Here is a 20,058-nt window from a genome sequence, read left to right as displayed (position 1 = left end):
TCCTACCTTTAAGAGACATCATTAATCACATCTTATTTTGGGTTCCAACAAAGGGCAAAATAAGGAGTATTCAACTCATTAGTATGGCATGAATTACATCATTTTACAATAATTAAAACCTACCAAGAAAACACTCCTCCTTTCCCCTGTCAAAAAACTACAAATCCGGCCGGGGGCGGCGGTGGCTCAAGCCCTGTAATCCCAGCACTTTGAGGCCGAGACGGGCGGATCACGAGGTCAGGAGATCGAGAAGCCATCTGGCTAACACGGTGACAACCCCGTCTCTACTAAGAAAATACAAAAAAAAAACTGCCCGGGGCCGAAAAGCGTGGCGGGCGCCTGTAGTCCCAGCTACTCGGGAGGCCCTGAGGCAGGAGAATGGTGTAACGCAGGAGGCCGGAGCTTGCAGTGAAGCTGAGATCCGGCCAGCTGGGCACTCCAGCCTGGGCGGCAGAGGCGAGACTCCGTCTCAAAAAAAAAAAAAAAAAAAAACTACAAATCCCTAAAACAAAAATAACCAAGCTGTGGTATTTTATCCACTGTACTTGGTAAGGATCTTATCATTTAACAAGCACTCAATCAATGTTTCTCGATATTAACAAAGGCAGAAATAGAATTGACTTGGATATTATACATTAGATGCATGTGCAAAGACATAAACTCACCCTCTACCTCCAGTACCTGTTCTCACTTAAGAGCCAAAAATGGGACAGGTTTATTTTCAAGCACACATCTACACACATGCACTCACACATATATGGTTGGGGGTTTGGTTTCCTGAACTTCCGGCTTCAGACACTACCTGCCTGTATCAAGTCAGGGTCGTGGCAGGAACCAGAATGGCATATTCAAATTTGAAGGGAATTTAATAAACAGACGGCTTACAATGGTGTTTTCTGGGGGTAAGGAAATCACAGTGGATAAGACTATCCTGGGAAGTGACAGGGAGGTGCCATTATAATACCTGCGCCTTAAGAGGTAAGGGGAGGGAGCAGTCCCTGGAGCCGGGAACTGAGAGGACTGTGTGGCCAGGGCCACCCAAACCATGATCTGTTGTTAGAAGGGCAGCTAATCTGTGACAATCCTGCAGAGAGAGAACTGAGGGACAAGATACTCCAAATCACAATTCTTCCTCTCTCCAAACTTTTCTGTTGAGACTTCCCATTGGCCAAAGACAAGCAAGGCCAGAAGGCAATTGTGGCCTTTCAGGGCAGACAGCAGGGGAAAAGGTAGGGAAGCAAAGACATGGGGCACATGTCACCTCAAGACTCTTGTTTTTTCCCTACCTGCCAAAGTCCACACAGCTCTCGCACACAAATGCCTTTCTCATCCTTCAACCTGACAACTACTCTGATCTGAGGAATGCATCAGGAATGAGACCAGAAGCCCATATCAACCTCTTCAGGGAATGAGGACCTAGAAGAAAAGTGCAGCTGAATCTGGAGCTGCAATTGCCCAGAAACACAATCAGAAATGTAATAAATGCTGCTATTACACCTAAAATAATTAACACAAATTCTCTAACTTGTTATATCAAATATACAGAGAGCGTTCAAACTTCAAATTTGTTGAGTGCAATTTAACAACTTACATTTGCTCATCTGCTTTATAATCCTCAAAGTCCCTACTCCCTGGCTCACAGCATGTGAGGTGAGAATGGAGTTAATAATTTGGGGCAGTTCTTTTCTTTTTTTTTGGCGCGATCTCGGCTAACTGCGAGCTCCGCCTTCCGGGTTCACGCCATTCTCCTGCCTCAGCCTCCCGAGTAGCTGGGACTACAGGCGCCTGCCACCATGCCCGGCTAATTTTTTGTATTTTTTTTAGTAGAGACTGGGCTTCACCGTGTTAGCCAGGATAGTCTAGATCTCCTGACCTCGTGATCCGCCCAGCTCAGCCTCCCAAAGTGCTGGGATTACAGGTGTGAGCCACCGCACCCGGCCTGGGGCAGTTCTTTTCAAAATAAATTCGGTGACATTAAACTCACAGTCTGAGTTGTTTCTTTATTGCCAGAAGCCAGAACCTCTGCCCTAAAGTTAGAAATGCCCCGCTGGAGTCAGAGTTGCCAAAATCCAGAGTTCAGACCCAAGACAACTACCCCTCCAAGAATCTAGGGGTGCTGAGCCAGAATCGCCCCCACCAAACTGAGCGAGAACAGCCCAAGCCATCCTCTATACCCAGAGATACGCTGATTAGGCAAATCCCTCATCCCATTCAGGGACGCACAGCCCCAGCCATTATTCCTAAACACTGAGCCAGCGCTCCCCTGCCCTCATCTAGAGATGCACATCCCAAGACTGACACTAAGCTTCGACCCGAGGACGCACAGCGCAAGTCGCTGTCACGAAACGTGAAGATGCACTGTTTTCTCAAACCCAAGGCTGCTACCCAAACCGAGCCCAAGCTCTCCCCATTCCATCCCAGGTAGGTCGCGCCGCTGAACTTCCCCAGCCTACCCCACCCACGAGGACTTATCATTGGTCACCAGTCCCCCTTCCACTTCTCCTACTTCAGTCCACAGGGACGGGTCACAGCTGCACATCCTACACCCCTACTCCTGGCTCTATGCCTCCAAGAGAGGCGCGGTCCAGGCGGGACTCACCCCAGCATTCCAAACAATGTCGCCTGCAGCGTGCGTCCGGTACCACGGCGCATGCGCTAGGAGGCCTACGGACTACAATCCCCAGAAAGCCCCGCGCGCCGCAGTGACAATTCGCAAGGCTACGGAGGTGAAGTCAGGGGTTGGCCGGAAGTCCTTTAACTTCCGTACATTCGTCTAAAATAATGACAATCATAATAACGATAAAATAATGAAATGTTAAATAAATCACTAATGAAATGTTAAATAAATCACTATCAACGATGAAAAGAAAAAGTTTCAATATTTTACTACTTGGAAATGAACACTTTACCATTTTAGTGAAGACTTTTATAGGTTCTTATTTTATAGGCATGTCCTTCAATGTTATAACCACGAAACTTTTCAATTAAAATTCATTTAAATATTTTCCCTCCCCGCCCCTCACCATGTTTTGTTTCTGTTGATGAAGACTCTGGATAATCTACACTTGCGATATAACATAGCCCTGTAATTTGTTTTCTAGACTCAGGAGAAGCAGAAAGAATTAACAACCACTGTCCGAATCCTTAACAGCGGAATTGCAGGAATACTGAGAGCCTCCTAGAAGAGACACAACACAGCATAACAAGAAAACGGGAAGTTTTCAGATTCTTTTTGAAAATTTCCCCTTGTTTGGCCTTAGGCTTTATTTTACTGTATGTTATTGCATTTAAGATTTAAGATTTCTATTAAAGAAAAATTTGGGTACCCTAATGGGGTAAGAAAATTGAATAAGAATTCCATTAGAGGCCCACAGTTTTAGCCTAGAGGAAAGCCCAAATAACGGGTGAGAACAATCTCTCCTAGGTATGGTCACCTGGTTCTGCTGGCAGAGGCTCTGCATGGAATATCTGGCTGGCATTCTCTTTTCCATGCACCCTCAAGCTGTAGGGGTTGTGAGGCAGTTCCAGTCCTGGACTAGACAGGTAAGTGAAGACCCACACCTCTAGGCAATGGGAGGAAATGGTTGAATAATATCCAACTATAGCTTGACATTGCAACTTAGGGCACATAAAGGGACAGTGAAATTCTTATGGCTTATCTCTGTCTTTTGATATTTACATGTTTGATGTTCTTATACGTTGCTCTAAGTTGAAGGATTACTTGATTTAATTTGACATGCTTGAATTTTAACGAGTTCAGGAATATTTTTATTTTTGGCCTAATACAAGGTTAATTTTTCTGACATATGTGTCTATTGGAAAACCATGTGTGTCCTCTATCAGATGGCTATGCATACATTAATGTTTTCACCAAACTTGCTAACTGTGCTATTTAAATTTGCTACATGCTTATTTGTGTGCATACTTAGATTTTTTCATTATGCATCTGTCAATTATTGAAAAGTGCATGTCAAAAAGGCTCCCAGGCTGGGGGTGGTGGTTCACGCCTGTAATCCCAGCACTTTGGGAGGCTTCTTAACTTACTACATTAGTAGCACAAATCCTAGTATAATCTTGATAACCAAATTATACCATAAGAGAACAATAACAACAACAAAAGCCAGAAAACTAAAGAAAAATGTCTCAATGAACAGAACTGCAAAATTTTATGAAAAGCAGCAAACAAAATTCATCAATATATTAAATTTATTACAGTACAACAGTAATACATGGAAATTCATCATGATAACTTTTAGCAATATAATTCATCTTATTAAGAAATATCACTTTGTAAAACATATCACCATGAAAATAAATGTCAATCAACAGGTTGAAAGTAATTGTCTTGTTAATGCATATAACAGAAGATAAAACATCAAAACCTATAAAAATACACAAAAAGTTCATAAATAAGAGGAATACCTAAACAGAAAGAAACAAGGAGTAATAGCAAGGGAAATACAAAAGAATATGCTTATAAGAGGATGAAGAGGCAGGGAGAGGTGGCTCACACCTGTAATCCCAGCACTTTGGAAGGCCAAGGCAGGAGGATCGCTTGAGACCAGGAGTTTGAGACAAGCCTGGGCGACATAGTGAGACCTCGACTGTACAAAAAAATTTAAAAGGAAATTAACCAGGTGCAGTGGTGCACACCTGTAGTTTCAGCTACTCAAGAGGCTGAGGATCGCTTGAGGCTCTGATCCCACCATTGCACTAAAGCCTGGGTGACAGGGTGAGATCCTGTCTCAAAAAAAAACCAGGATGGCCAATATCTTCTACCTGGAAAAATTCACAGTAATATAATGCCATAATTGTTCACCTGATGGAAAAAAATTAAAAATTAAAAGGATTAATAAGAGCCAGTTTTTGTGGGTTTTTTCGAGCTGGAGTCTTGCTCTGTCACCAAGTCTGGAGTACAGTGGCATGTGATCTTGGCTCACTGCAACCTCCGCCTCCCAGGTTCAGGTGATTATCCTGCCTCAGTCTCCCAAGTAGCTGGGATTACAGGCGTCTGCCACCATGCTCCACTAATTGTTGTATTTTTAGTAGAGACAGGGTTTTACCATGTTGGCCAGGCCGGTCTTGAACTCCTGACCTCAAGTGATCTTCCTGCCTTGCCTCCCAAAGTAACAGCCAGTTTTATTATGTGCTTGAGGAGATGAACATCTCATCTACTCTGGTTAGAGTATAAGTTGGTTCAGCCTTTTAAAAGAAAATTCCTAAACCAGGCACAGTGGCTCATGCCTGTAATCCCAGCGTTCGGGAGGCCGAGGCAGGTGAATCACCCAAGGTCAGGAGTTCGAGACCACCCTAACCAACATGGAGAAACCCCATCTCTACTAAAAATACAAAATTAGCCAGGTGTGGTGGCGCATGCCTGTAATCCCAGCTACTCAGGAGGCTGAGGCAGGAGAATTGCTTGAACCTGGGAGGCAGAGGTTGCAGTGAGCCAAGATCGTGCCACTACACACCAGCTGGGGCAACAAGAGTGAAACTCTGTCTCAAATAATAATAATAATAATAATAATAAATAAATTGTAAAAAGTAAAAATAAAAAATGAAAGAAAATTCCTTTTTAATTATTAAATTTACGATTTCTAGGGAACGATCCTACAGAAATACACATTTATAGGAATATGTAAAAAAGCAGTTCACTGCAGAATTATTAAGAGAAAAAAGTAGATGTTCACCAATAGCAGTTTATTAACCTAAGATACCCATTGTATGAAATGTTATGCACAGTGAAAAATATTAAGGTAATTTACATATATGAACATGGAAAGCTCTCCGAGGCAATGTAAAAAACCAAACCAAAACAAGATGCAGAATAGATAGTCAATATGACAGCACTTAAGTAAAAACAAACACACAAACCCCAAACTCTGTTCCTAATATGGGTATAAATATTTAGAAATATAATACACAAATATGGGTATAAATATTTAGAAACCGATCTGAAACAACTAAGGTGAAATCGTTAATAATGGTAATCTGGGGAGACAAATGAAAGTAACAAGAGAGAGGAGGTTGATATAGCAATGGGACTTTCATTTTAACTTAAAAAAATTAAAACATAAGGAAACATCTTAAACATACATGTAATTTGCAATAGCAAAAAGAGAAATGAAGTCCTAGAAATATGCAGACATTTAAAAAAACACTAGTGATGTGAAGTCAATATCCTCAGCAGACTAACCCAGGAACAGAAAACCAAACACCACACATTCTCACTCCTAGTGGGAGCTGAAAAATGAGAACACATGGACACAGGAAGGGGAACAACACACATTGGGGCCTGTCATGGGGTGGGGTTGTGGGAGGGAGAGCATTAAGAAAAATAGCTAATGCATCCTGGGCTTAATACCTAGGTGATGGGTTGGTAGGTGCAGCAAACCTCCATGGCACACGTTAACCTATGTAACAAATCTGTACATATACCCCAGAACTTAAAAACAAAACAAACAAACAACAAAAAAACCCAAAAATGAAACACTAGTGGCAAAATAAACAAAGTCTCAAATTGAAAAAGGGGCAGACCAATTTCTGGTTCAAATTCTGGTTCTCAACCCAGGTGCCATAAAGTAAAGACAAATAATTTGATTACATATTGCAATTAAGACCTACAGCAAATAACTAGAAAAGTTATTCTCAACACAAATGACTGTTATTAGCTAATTTCATGAAGAGGAAGTGGTCACAATACAATGAAGTGGGGGGAAATGAACACTTGAAAAATGGGTGAACAGCTAAGCCTGGTGCTGTGTGCCTGTGCTCCCAGCTACTCAAGAGGCTGATGCAGGGGAATTGTTTGAGCCCAGGGATTGGAGATTGCAGTGAGTTATGATTGGGCCACTACAGTTCAGCCTGGGTGACACAGCAAGACCTTGTCTCTACACTTTTTTTTTTTTTTTGAGATGGAGTCTAGCTCTGTAATCAGGCTGGAGTGCAATGGCGCCATCACGGCTCACTGCAACCTCTGCCTCCTGGCTTCAAGCAATTCTTTGGCCTCAACCTCCTGAATTACTAGGATTATGAGGCACGTGCCACCACGCCTGGCTAAATTTTATATTTTTAGTAGAAACAGGGTTTCACCATATTGGCCAGGATGGTCTCGATCTCCTGACCTCATGATCTGCCAGCTTCGGCCTCCCAAAGTGCTGTGATTACAGGCGTGAGACACTGCACTCGGCCTAAAATTTTTTTTTAATTAAAACTTAAATAATTAAAAATGGGTGAAAGGCTTGACAAGTCAGTGAAATGAAAATGACAAAAGACATCAACTATGACCACCTTGATTGTTAGCAATGAGATGAAAACCAACATCCTTTTTATATATCAAGTTGACAAAGATTCAACATGTTTATTATAAATCACGTGAACCTCAATACTGTGAGAAAATAGATAGTTTTACATTTTAGGTTCAGTGAACAAAGAAAAACGGTTTTTCAACCGCTCTCACATCACACGAATCAACACAGAAGATTTCTGTGACGACATGTATGGGGATTTCTCCCAGTCAGTCAAGCACACAATCCATTCTGCTATGGACACCAGCTGGGTATATTCTAATTCATTTATGACACTATGTACCTGGATATAGCATTAGATTACACAGGGCTCAGTTCCGCAAGACCGGCCTCCCACTCTCATAACAATGGCAAACCCTACGTTGTTTACCTGTGCTTCTGACCGACTGGCTACCAATCAGGTTTCCACCACTCCCTGTTTGCTAGAACAGCTCACAGCACGCAGGGAAACACTTACGTTTACCATTTTACTATAAAGGATATTGCAAAAAATTCAGAAAAACGATTCATGGGGCTCCGCATGGGTGGAGGGGCACAGTACGTTCCAGGAAGTTTTATCCAGAAGGTCTCTAAACCCAGTCCTTTTGGGTTTTTATGGAGGCTTCATTACTTAGGCATGATGGGTTAAACCATAGGCTATTGGTGATCAGCTCAACCTCAGGCTCTCAACCCTCCCTGGAAATTGGGATTGGGGCATTGCCATTCTCAGTCTGAGTGATAGGATTTACACAAACGGAATTTTAAAACAGATTAGCGTAACTGAAAACTTAATTAGATGATTGAATTATCTGGAACCACACCTTGATATTCCTAACTCAATCACCTTCATCCATGAATGCTCCACCCAACTGGCCCTGAAGTCTCTAGATGGTTCCAGAGCAGAAGAATGTTTATACAACGCATATATCCACTTTTTCTTAAAAGTCTTTTCGCTTACACGGGTAATTCTTAAATTGCCATGCATCATGGTCGGGGGGAGGGCTTGTTACAACACAGATCTGTGGATCTCCGGGGATTGAGGGTTGCAAGGATGCTGCTGGTCTCAAAACCACAGTGTCAGAACCACAGCACTAGATGGTTTTCAGTGTTTAAGTGCATGTAATTCATAGTATATTTGGCCAATAAAACTTGAAGTTCTTAGATGGTCTCAAATACGTGACATGACATCAAATCAGGAGAGCAATTTCCTACGAGGTGGAGCCTGGGAAAGTTGGGGGAGACTCATGGAAAGGAGGAGTGAAGCTCCGCCCTTTCCGCTGACAGGCTGCGCCCAAGGCTACTTAAACCCGCCCTGGCGGGCCTGTGCTCAGATCTTCGCAGAGGAGAGCAGCCATCGGAGCGTTTTGCTGTCTCTGCGTGGACTTGGAGCTTACAGCGTCTTGCGACTTGGAAGCGGATTCAGACGACAGGACAGAACACTTGGGTAAGTGAATCTCTGTCTATCTCACTGGTTTGTTTATTTCCATTTTCTTAACGAGCACATACCTCATACCACACACACACACACACACACACACACACACACACACACTCTCTCTCTCTCTCTCTCTCCTTTATTCTGGGGGTCAGAAAATTGGTAGGGGCCCTGGGAGCTGCANCCCCCAGAAACTCACAGGTCTCAGGAGATTATGAGCGGTCCCCCAGCCCTGACTCCTCAAGATTCATGCCTGCCTCTCCCAGCTTCTCCCTCTCCCCTCCCAGAAACTCAGACCCAAGGAGCAGCTCCTCACCAGGGATGTGGAAGTACCCTTCATCATCCCTCAGGACTTCACCACACTCACATCCATCATCAGCGGAATTTCACAACTTTACATTTCCCCTGGCTAACCAAGCAGGACAATCACTGATGTCATTGTGCTCTCCCGTGTCCTCCTCTGGAGATTCTTCACAGTCACACCGTTCCTCAATAATATACCATATGTTCTTACTGCCATCATCCAGCAGCTCACCCCCAGCCATCAGTGACTCTCCTGTCTGTTCCAGCTCCTCTCCAACTACGCCCAGATTTCAGGGGGAGTCAGCCTCGCACACCCCAGAATCACCTACAAACTCACACAGCTCAGTGAGATCCTCCTCAGTCTCTCTCATGTCTTCACCCACAGCGCTCAGGCACTCTTCTGTCTCTGTCAGCTACTCTCCAACCCTCTCTAGATTTCAGCTGGAGGCAGTTCCAGGCACTCAGGCCTCACCACCAAATTCACCAGTTTCACTGAATTACTCCACAGTCTCTCTCATGTCTTTATCCCCAGGCCACAGGGACTCTTCTGTCTCTCTCAGCTGCTCTCCAGCCACGCCCAGATTTCAGCTGGAGTCAGTTCCAGGCAGCGAGGGATCACCTACAAACCCACCAATTTCACTCAGTTACTCCACAATCTCTCTCACGTCTTTATCCCCAGGCCACAGGGACTCTTCTGTCTCTCTCAGCTACTCTCCAACCACGCCAAGATTTCAGCAAGAGTCAGTGCCAGACAGCCAGGAATCACCTACAAACTCACACACCTCACTGAGATATTCCCCGGTCTCGCTCATGTCTTCACCCCCAGCCCACAGGGACTCTCTTATCTGTCCCAGCAGCTCTCCAACCATGCCCAGATTTCAGCTAGAGTCAGTTCCAGGTACCCAGGAATCACCTACAAACTCACCAATTTCATTGAGTTACTCCCCAGTCTCTCTCATGTCTTTATCCCCAGACCACAGGGACTCTCCTGTCTCTCTCAGCTACTCTCCAACCACACCCAGATTTCAGCTGAAGTCAGTTCCAGGCACCCAGGAAACACCTACAAACTCACACACCTCACTGAGATATTCCCCAGTCTCTCTCAGGTCTTCACCCCCAGCCCATAGGGACTCTCCTGTCTGTCCCAGCAGCTCTCCAACCACGCCCAGATTTCATCTGGAGTCAGTGCCAGACAGCCAGGAATCACCTACAAACTCACACACCTCACTGAGATATTCCCCAGTCTCTCTCATGTCTTCACCCCCAGCCCTCTCGGACTCTCCCGTCTGTCCCAGCTACTCTCCAACCATACCCAGATTTCAGCAGGAGGCAGTCTCCTACCCCCAGGAATCACCTACAGACTCACAGACCTCACTGAGATCCTCCCCCAATTCTTTCACCTCTTCACCCCCAGGCTTCAGGGACTCTCCGGTGTCTCCCAGCTTCTCTCCCGCCTTCCCCAGATTTCTGCAGCAGTCAGCCCCAGGCACCCAGGTGAACCCGAGAAACTCACAGGCCTCACGAGATTATTTCCCTATGATCTGTGTCTATACAGGGATGGCTCCCACGTATCCCTCAGTGACCCCGAACCCATCTCCATGTACACTCAGACACTCCCAGGGCCTGACAGCTACTCCCTGTTATTGTCCTTCAGTTCGAAGGCCTGGCCAATCTACTAGCCAACATGACGCAGTTACCTGGCCATTTCTCCACATTTCTGGTGAGGGCCCCACACCCAGCCGCAGAAGAGCCCCTCCTGCATTCCATCCTCACACACAGGCCTGTCCATCTACTTGCTACTGTCACACTCTTGCCAGCAGAAGAGGCTCCTCTAACGGCCGATATCACCACCCAGACTATCATCGCCCCACAGCTGTGCAGCGGGACCCTCCTGCTTGCCGACGTGGCTGCCAGCGTCCATACTGACACCAACCTCTAGCACGTCAGCGTCCCTGCGGGAGACAATACCGCTGACATGGCTAGCATGACTGTGCTACATGGCAGTGACATTGTTGATGTAAGCCTCCCACATAGCTGGGACCACAGGTGCTTACCTCCACAATGGGCTATTTTTTTTTTTTTTTTTTAATTTTAGAGTTGGGGTTTCACCATGTCACCCAGGCTGGTCTAAATCTGCTGGGTTCAAGTGATCTTCCTGCCTCAACCTCCCAGTGTGCTGAGATGACTGGCATAAGCCTCCATAAGCCTTTTATTCTTTTTGATGCTATTGTTAGTAGAATTATTTGCTACATTTCATTTTCAAATTGTTCATTGTGATTGTATGGAAATTTAATGGATTTTCGAATATTAAGCTTGTATCCTGAAACCTGGCTGGACTCATGTATTAGTTCTAATAGATCATTTAATGCATTCCTTAAGATTTTCTATATTCAGGATAATGTCTTTGAGAAACAGAATCTTTTTGTTTACTTAATCCTTTGTTATCTGGATGATTTTTATTGCCTAATTTTCCTGGTTAGAAATTCTGGTAAAATCTTGACTAAATATGGCAAGAGTAGACATCTTTGTCTTTTTTTAAAACTAATTGTTCATAATTGTCATTTATCCTAGAGACTGGCTCTCTTTTGTTGCTTCGGCTGGTCTCAACCTGCTCGGCTCAAGCGATTCTCCCAAGTAGTGGGATTATGGGCATGAGCCACTGCACCCGGCCCTTTGGCTTGTTTGTGATGTCAGGTGGAAAGCATTTAATATTTTGCCATTAAACATGATGTTTGCTGTGGGGTTCTGGTGGATGTTCTTTACCGGGTTAAAGACGTTTTCTTAGTTTCCAGAATCTTTCTATCATGAATGATGTTGGATTTTGTCAAATGCTCTTTTGTGTCTATTGAAATTATCATGTGGTTTTTGTGTTGTAATAATCTAGTATATGTATTTTACATTCAGGTCTCAAAAACTCTCTTTCAGGATTCATATTTTAGTCATGATGGAAATGTTTGTGTTTTACTGTTTACAGATATTCTTTTATTTGACCTTGCAGTCCACACATATTTGAAACATGCAAACATTTAGTTTTCCTTCTATTTCAAATATTTAAATGTGAGAAACCATTTTTTTGTTTCAGTAACACCAGTTTTCCCCTTCCCCTTCCTTCCTTCTCTCCTTTCTTCCTTTCTTTCTTCCTTCTTTCCTTCCTTCCTTGCTTCTTTCCTTTCTTCCTTCCTTCCTTCCTTCTATTTCTCTCTTGCTGCTTCTGCCCTCTCTCTTTTATATTCATTGTGTGCATCCTACTAATATTGCAAGGTTTTCTTCCTGTGTTTTGTTCGAAAATCCTCGACAGTTGCAGGAAAATTGTGTTATTGTTTTTATTTACTGGTATCTCTCTTTCATGGTTCTCCAATTGTAAACATCTGTTGGTTTCTCTGAAGTCACTAAGTATTTATTACTTCAGTACACGTGTTTTTCTTTTTACAGCTATTTCTGGAGTATAGGGTTACATACTGATAAACCTAGTGTACTCGAAAATCTATTTAATATCCAAAAAAACCCATCATAAAGTTTAATCATAAATCAAACCATCGTAAGTCATGGTTTGTCCATGGATATGGGTTTCATCAATTCCATTGTATTCAATAATGCTGTACACCTTTAACAATGGCAAACTGATATGATTTATAGCATTTAAAAAATCAGTTATTAGAGGGATCCCACATAATATTTTGTCATTTATATGAGGGAGGATGAGGGCTGAAAGTTCATCTTGCGTCTTTGAACAGATTCATGGGCCCACATTTTATAGGGATTGGTCCTCAGTTCTCCATGATTCCATGGAGAAAGTGATATTCAAGTTGGGTCATGAATTCTGAGTAATAGTTCAAAAACAAAGGAGAGGATAGACAGAAGAACAATAGCGACAAAGTCAGAGACTTGTAAAAATGGAAGACGGCTGGAAACTAGGACAGTTCATATCCAAGCAAAAAGAGGTAGGTTTGTAACCAAATGCCTGGAGGCTTTGGATGCCGTGGAGCCCTTGACAGTTTTTGAGAATGTATCAAAACAATTAAATAGTCTATTTGGGAGAGAGTCCTGGAACTTCTACGATGTAAGTTTTGAACAATAATGAGAATGGAGAAATAAGGAAATGTGTTATCACTCTACTTGAAACTTCTTGTCATGGCACAGAAAAAGACATGTCTATCTTTAGACATGTCTGTTCTATCTTGGAAACAGAATTGTATCCCAGAATATATCTAATTATATAGAATAATGTGGTAAGTGATCAAAATAGTATTTCATTCTACAGGGACAGAATACAGTTTTCAGGATATAATGTTGACAAAACTCGACAAACATTTGGAGAATTAGAAAACATGATCTTCCTTTCATACTACACACAGGGATTAAAAACAATAGATGCCTTAGAAGTGAATATAGACATGTGTTTATTGGGAGTCAGGGTAAGGAAAGTCTTTATGATCCTACAGGAATATACAGAATCTAGAATAAAAAGATACAAATTTGGACAAATCAAGGTGTTTTTAATTTAAATTTCTTTAAAGTTCTTTACAAAGGATAGAAAAGGAAAATTCACCACCATTGATATATCGACGCCTGTTCAACATTTCCATGATCAAGGAAATGCAGTCAATAATTAGTCAGCATGTTTAGTTTATCACGTAGTGATAAAATTAAGAAAATGATTATTTCTGGTTTACACTGAAATTGGAAGTATAAGTTTCCTGGAGGATAAGGTAGTATGGAATCTAAAAACTAAATGATCCTAGGCAACCATTACAAATGATTTCAGTATGCAGTGAAAAACCATCTACAATATATGATCTGTGAATGAAAAAAATGGTTACAAGCTCTTATGGGCCATTTGGGAAAGGGGATTTAAAAAGAAAATGTATATAGACTCACAAACATCAGAAAATAAATAAGCCAAGATTTTAATAGTGTGTTCACGTGTGCTAGGATTACAGAAGTCTTTAAATTCGTTAGAATTTTCTTCTTTCTTTATATTGAATGTGCATACCTTTTGAAATAAACCTTTAAAAATAATTTACACCAAAACAACCAGTAATACTGCATATCCAATGGTGATGGATATGGATTTTTTGAGAATATTGTAAGGTTTTCTTCAACACGAATACCTCAGGAGTAAGGAAAGATGTTCTAAAAACAGAAGAAATTAGCCGGGTGCCTGTAATCCCAGCTACTTGGGAGGCCAAGGCAGGAGAGTCGCTTGAACCCAGGAGGCAGAGGTTGCAGTGAGCCGAGATCGTGCCACTGCACTGTAGTCTGGGCGACAGAGCGAGGCTGCGTCTGAAAAAAAAAAAAAAAAGAAAGAAAGAAAGAAAAAAAGAAAGAAAGGTGGGGTGGTGCAGAAACCCGACCATAGGACACCATGCAGGGACAGCTCTCCTTGCTGGGCAGTGGGCGGAACTCGAGGGGGCGTGCATTTATGGCCCTATCTTGACCCTAATTCAGACCGCGCGCCCCCCTCCCTGGCCCCCGCCACTGAGGGTTCTGGGAAATGTCCGACAGTCTGGAGTCATTCACTTCCGCTTCCGTCGGGCATCCCACTGAGCTCCTCTCAGACAACGGTTAGGTGTATGAGGAGGTGGGTCTCGGTGGGGGTCTTCTCTCTGTTCTCAATTATGATTGATTATCTAGGACTTGCAGGAAGGGGTGGCCTGTGGTGCAGAATCAGAGCCAGGGAATTTCCAGAAGCTTGGCCTGGCCAAGAAGGGGTTTCAGGAGGCCAAGGCACTGAGCATCCTGGCCTGGGGCATTGGGCCGGGCCCAGTTGGGCAGCTGTGGCTTTGAGATGCCATCTCTCAGCGTGGGAGACTCCAGTCACGGCAGTCTCAGATCCATGATCAATTCTCTCAGGGTAGTTGCCCACCCATATCTGTACTAATTTAAGAGTTTTGGGACCGTGAAGTCATTTTTGTAAAGAGCTACAGAAGTTGATTCCTTGTGTTCTCTTTTTATTCTTTTGAAATTTACTAAGCATTGTGTTAAGTTGTGAGAGATGGTTTTTTTTTTTTTTTTTTTTTTTTTTTGAGACGGAGTCTCGCTCTGTCGCCCAGGCTGGAATGCAGTGGCCGGATCTCAGCTCACTGCAAGCTCCGCCTCCCGGGTTCACGCCATTCTCCTGCCTCAGCCTCCCGAGGTGCCCACCACCTCGCCCGGCTAATTTTTTTATTTTTTAGTAGAGACGGGGTTTCACCGAGTTAGCCAGGATGGTCTCGATCTCCTGACCTCGTGATCCGCCCGTCTCGGCCTCCCAAAGTGCTGGGATTACAGGCTTGAGCCACCGCACCCGGCCGGTTTTCTTTTTTTAATTTTTTTCTTTTTTTTTTTTTCTCAGACAGAGTCTCACTCTTGCCCAGACTGGAGTGCAGTGGTGTGATCTCGGGTCACTGCAACCTTCCACCTCCTGGGTTCAAGCAATTCTCCTGCCTCAGCTTCTTGAGTACCTGGGATTACAAGCATGCGCCACCACGTCCAGCTAATTTTTTGTATATGTTTGTTTGTTTTTTTTTTTTTTGTATATTTTGTATAGTTAGTATACAACTATACTGGTTTCACCATACTGGTCAGGCTGGTCTGGAACTCCTGACCTTGTGATCCACCCACCTCGGCCTCCCAAAGTGCTGAGATTACAGGTATGAGCCACTGCCCCCCGCCGAGAGATGGTTTTCTGTATTGTTGCTGGCTCTGCTTTTGTAGCCATCTAGGCACACACAGGCAGAATTCCACTCTTAAGTGCCACACAGCGTAAGAGAGTCACGGCTCTGAGTTCACGTTTTGAGTTTGTGGGTTAATTCTCATTGTCGCCTGAAAGGTGTTGCATTGGACAGCAACAATGGTGTGGCCCTTTGTCCCTGAGTCCTGTAGGGAGGGAGGTCACTTTCCTTTTTGATGGGCTTGTTATTTCTTGTAAGTTTAACTTCCTTGAAGATTCTGGATATTAGACCCTTGTCAGACGGGTAGCTTGCAACAATTTTCTCCCATTCTGTAGGTTGCCTGATCACTCTGTTGATGGTTTCTTCTGCTGTGCAGAAGCTCTTTGATTTGATTAGATCCCATTTGTCAGTTTTGGCTTTTGTTGCAATTGCTATTGGTGTTTTAGTCATGAAGTCTTTGCCCATGCCCATGTCCTGAATAGTATTGCCTAGGTTTATTTCTAGGGTTTTTATGGTTTGGGGTTTTACATTTAAGTCTTTAACCAATCTTGAGTTAATTTTTGTATAAGGTGTAAGGAAGGGTTTCAGTTTCTATTTTCTGCACATGGCTAGCCAGTTTTCCCAGCATCATTTATGAAATTGGGATCTTTTCCCCATTGCTTGTTTTTGTCAGGTTTGTCGAAGGTCAGATGGTTGTAGATGTGTGGTGTTATTTTTGAGGTCTCTGTTCTGTCCCATTGGTCTATATATCTGTTTTGGTGTCAATACCATGCTGTTTTGGTTACTGTAGCCTTATAGTAGTATAGTTTGAAGTCAGGTAGTGTGATGCCTCCTCTAGCTTTGTTCTTTTTGCTTAGGATTGTCTTGGCTCTACGGGCTCTTTTTTGGTTCCATATGAAATTTAAAGTAGTTTTTTCTAATTCTGCGAAGAAAGTCACTGGTAGCTTGATGGGGATAGCACTGAATCTATCAATTACTTTGGGCAGGATGGTGGTGGCCATTTTCATATTGATTCTTCCTATCCATGAGCATGGAGTGTTCTTCCATTTGTTTGTGTCCTCTCTTATTTCCTCGGGCAGTTGTTTGTAGTGCTCCTTGAAGAGGTCCTTCACATCCCTTGTGAGTGGTATTCCCAGGTATTTTATTCTCTTTGTAGCAACTGTGAATGGGAATTCACTCATGGTTTGACTCTCTGCTTGTCTATTGGTGGTTTATAGGAATACTTGTGAATTTTGCACATTGATTTTTTATCAGCTTAAGGAGTTTTTGGGCTGAGATGATGGAGTTTCCTAAATACACAGTTATGCTGTATGCAAACAGAAACAATTTGCTTCCTCTCTTCCTATTTGAATATGCTTTGTTTGTTTCTCTTGCCTGATTGCCCCAGCCAGAACTTCCAATACTATATTGAATAGGAGTGGTGAGAGAGGGCATCCTTGTCTTGTGCTGGTTTTCAGAAGGAATTCTTCCAGCTTTTCTCATTTCATGTGATATTGGCTATGGGTTTGTCATTAATATATCTTATTATTTTGAGATGTGTTCCATCCATATCTATTTTATTGAGAGTCTTTTTTAGCATGAAGGGATATTGAATTTTATCAAAGGCCTTTCTGCATCTATTGAGATAATCCTGTGGTTTTTGTCATTGGTTCTGTTTATGTGATGGATTATGTTTATTGATTTGCGTATGTTGAACCAGACTTGCATCCCAGGGATAAATCCGACTTGATTGTGGTTGATAAGCTTTTCGATATGCTGCTGAATTTAGTTTGCCAATATTTTATGGAGGATGTCCACATTGATGTTCATCAGCGATATTGGCCTGAAATTTTCTTTTCTTGTTGTATCTCTGCCAGATTTTGCTATGAGGATGATGCTGGCCTCATAATATGAGTTACAGAGGAATCCCTCCTTTTCTATTGTTTGGAATAGTTTCAGCAGCAATGGTACCAGCTTCTCTTTGTAGAATTCAGTAGAATTCGGCTGTGAATACATCTGGTCCTGGGCTTTTTTGGTTGGTATAGTATTAATTACTGCCTTAATTTCAAAAATTGTTATTGGTCTACTCAGAGATTTGACTTCTTCCTGGTTTATTCTTGGGAGGGTGTATGCGTCCAGGAATTTATCCATTTCTTCTAGATTTTCTAGTTTACTTGTGTAGAGGTATTTGTAATATCCCCTGATGGTAGTTTGCATTTCTGTGGGATTAGTGGTGATACCCTGTTTATAAATTTTTTATTGTGTCTATTTGATTCTTCTTTCTTTTCTTCTTCATTATTCTAGCTAGTGGTCCATGTAATTTTGTTAATCTTTTCCAAACACCAGGTTCTGGATTCACTGATTTTTTTTAAAAGGGTGTTTCATCTCAGTATCTACTTCAGTTCTGCTCTGATCTTAGTTATTTCTTGCCTTCTGCTAGCTTTTGAATTTGTTTGCTCTTCTCTGGTTCTTTTAATTGTGATGTTAAGGTGTTGATTTTAGATCTTTTGTGCTTTCTGTTGTGGGCATTTAGTGCTATAAATTTCCCTCTTAACACTGCTTTAGCTGTGTTCCAGAGATTCTGGTATGTTATCTCATCATTCTCATTGGTTTCAAAGAAGTACTTTATTTTTGCCTCAACTTCTCCTACTCCAGTCGACCAGGCAGGGTCACAGCTGCATTCCCTCCAACCCTAGTACTTTTATATATATGACTTTATTTGCCAATGGGATCTTTGCAGATGTAATCGAGTTAAAAGGAAATCACACTGGATTAAGGTAGGTGCTAATCCAATGATTTGTATCCTGAAAAGTGGAAAGTGTGGACACAGACACACTCAGATGGCCATGTGAAGATGCAGGCAGAAATTGGAGCAGTGCAAGTCAAAAAAACGCCAAAGATTGCTGTCAGCCAAGGCTAGGAAGAAGCAATGAAGGATTCTTCTCTAAAGCTTTAAGACAAAACATGGCCTTGCTGACAATTGATTTCAGACTTCTGTCCTCCAGAACTGTGAGAGAGAGAACCTCTGTTGTTTGAAGCCACCTAGTTTCTGGTAGTTTATTACAGCAGCTCAAGAAAATGAACACGGTTTTCAAACACACATTAAAAAGCTGGGAGAAACTAAAATGAACAAAATAGAGACCACACCTGAGAGCTCAAGAATCTTCTTCTGTGGGATATGGCAAAAGTGACCAATTATTCGCTCCTGACAATGTGACATTGTAACCCCTTATTTCTTCAAGAAGTGAAATCTATTCCCCCTTCCTTGAACTTATGCTGGCCTTGTGACTTGTTTTATCCAACAGAATGCACACCTCTGCTCAGCCTCTTGCTCCATGGTGACTGCTATGACCTTGTGAGCTTGTGGTCTGCCAGAAGATGAGACAATTTGGAGCAGACATCCCAGCGGAGGCAACCACCCCACCCCAAGACAACCATGCCCCTGCTGATGCAGTTGACCAGGGATACATGAGTTGACTTATATGCAGAGTCAACTTACAAGTGGACTCAGATGCATGAATGAGGCTTGCTGAGCCCCTGCAAAACTGCTGATTCATGATCATGAGTTCGACACATGATAGTTCTTAAAGGTAATAGAAAACATATCCAACAACAGCGACAATATAGGTCACATTCATTGACCATATGCAATCAAATTAACAAAATAAACAGACAAACAAAAAAAGTGCTTCTGTAAATTATTTATCAACCTGAAGACTGAAAGGAACCACAGGACACCTTTTAAATGCAGGCTTGGATTAAGTAGGAAATCAAAGGAATAGGTGTATTTATTTGAAAAGAAACAGAGGTAGTACATAGCCAGGACAGTAGGAGGCAGTTGAAGGAAGGAGGACAGTAGGAGGCATACTCAAAGGAAGACTTGTAACTTTTGTTGATTTCATGAAAACAAGAGTGAAAATAAATTCACTTATCTCCCACTACAAGAAACTGGTAATAACAAGGGTAACTAACATGCACTGAGAGTTTGTATGTTCTCAGTGTTTCAGCTATTTCACTTATGCCATCCTACAATACAGGCATTATTGTCATTTTACTGATGAGGACACTGAGGCATAGTATCTACTAAACAATCTAGTACAATAAACTGCGAGGAAGCTTCCAGAGCTCATGCTCTTAACACTGAACTATGTCTCAGATAAAGAACAGCAAAGCCAAGCCAGAGCAAGCAGAAAGCAGATAATAATAATAAAATAACAGAAGTGAATGAAATGGAGAATATAATTTTCAAGAAATGTATAAAGCACCAAAACATGTTTGACAAGCTAAATAAAACATAATTGCTAAATAAATGCTAAATAAAACAAAAACCTCAGAAGTCTAAGGTTAGTGCCCAAATAGGCAATATATTCTGAATGTTCTTTTTTTTTTTTTTTTTTTTTTT

General features: G+C 42.4%; 1 protein-coding gene across 3 annotated transcripts in view; it reads right to left on the bottom strand.

Moving 5' to 3' along the window:
- The window catches only part of ZNF285 (zinc finger protein 285), a 51,617-nt gene that overhangs the window by 12,741 nt on the left and 18,818 nt on the right, over nt 1–20,058 (bottom strand). Inside the window, exon 1 of one of the 3 annotated variants that reach the window (XM_017859786.1) lies at nt 2,507–2,643. The exons of 1 other annotated variant lie outside the window; for it this stretch is intronic. Coding sequence is in view for 1 of the 2 variants with exons in the window: in XM_017859785.1 (XP_017715274.1) it covers nt 2,600–2,607 (8 nt within the window). In the remaining variant the exon portion in view is untranslated. Of the gene's footprint in view, nt 1–2,506; nt 2,644–20,058 lie in introns of those variants that run through there. One more of the 3 variants, XM_017859785.1, reaches the window with a different exon arrangement.

Source organism: Rhinopithecus bieti, unplaced genomic scaffold, assembly GCF_001698545.2.
Source record: "Rhinopithecus bieti isolate Rb0 unplaced genomic scaffold, ASM169854v2 scaffold_52060, whole genome shotgun sequence".
In the NCBI taxonomy this organism is placed as follows: Eukaryota; Metazoa; Chordata; class Mammalia; order Primates; family Cercopithecidae; genus Rhinopithecus; species Rhinopithecus bieti.
The sequence above is the reverse complement of the archived record's forward strand: the minus strand, read 5'-3'. Positions and strand labels throughout refer to the sequence as shown.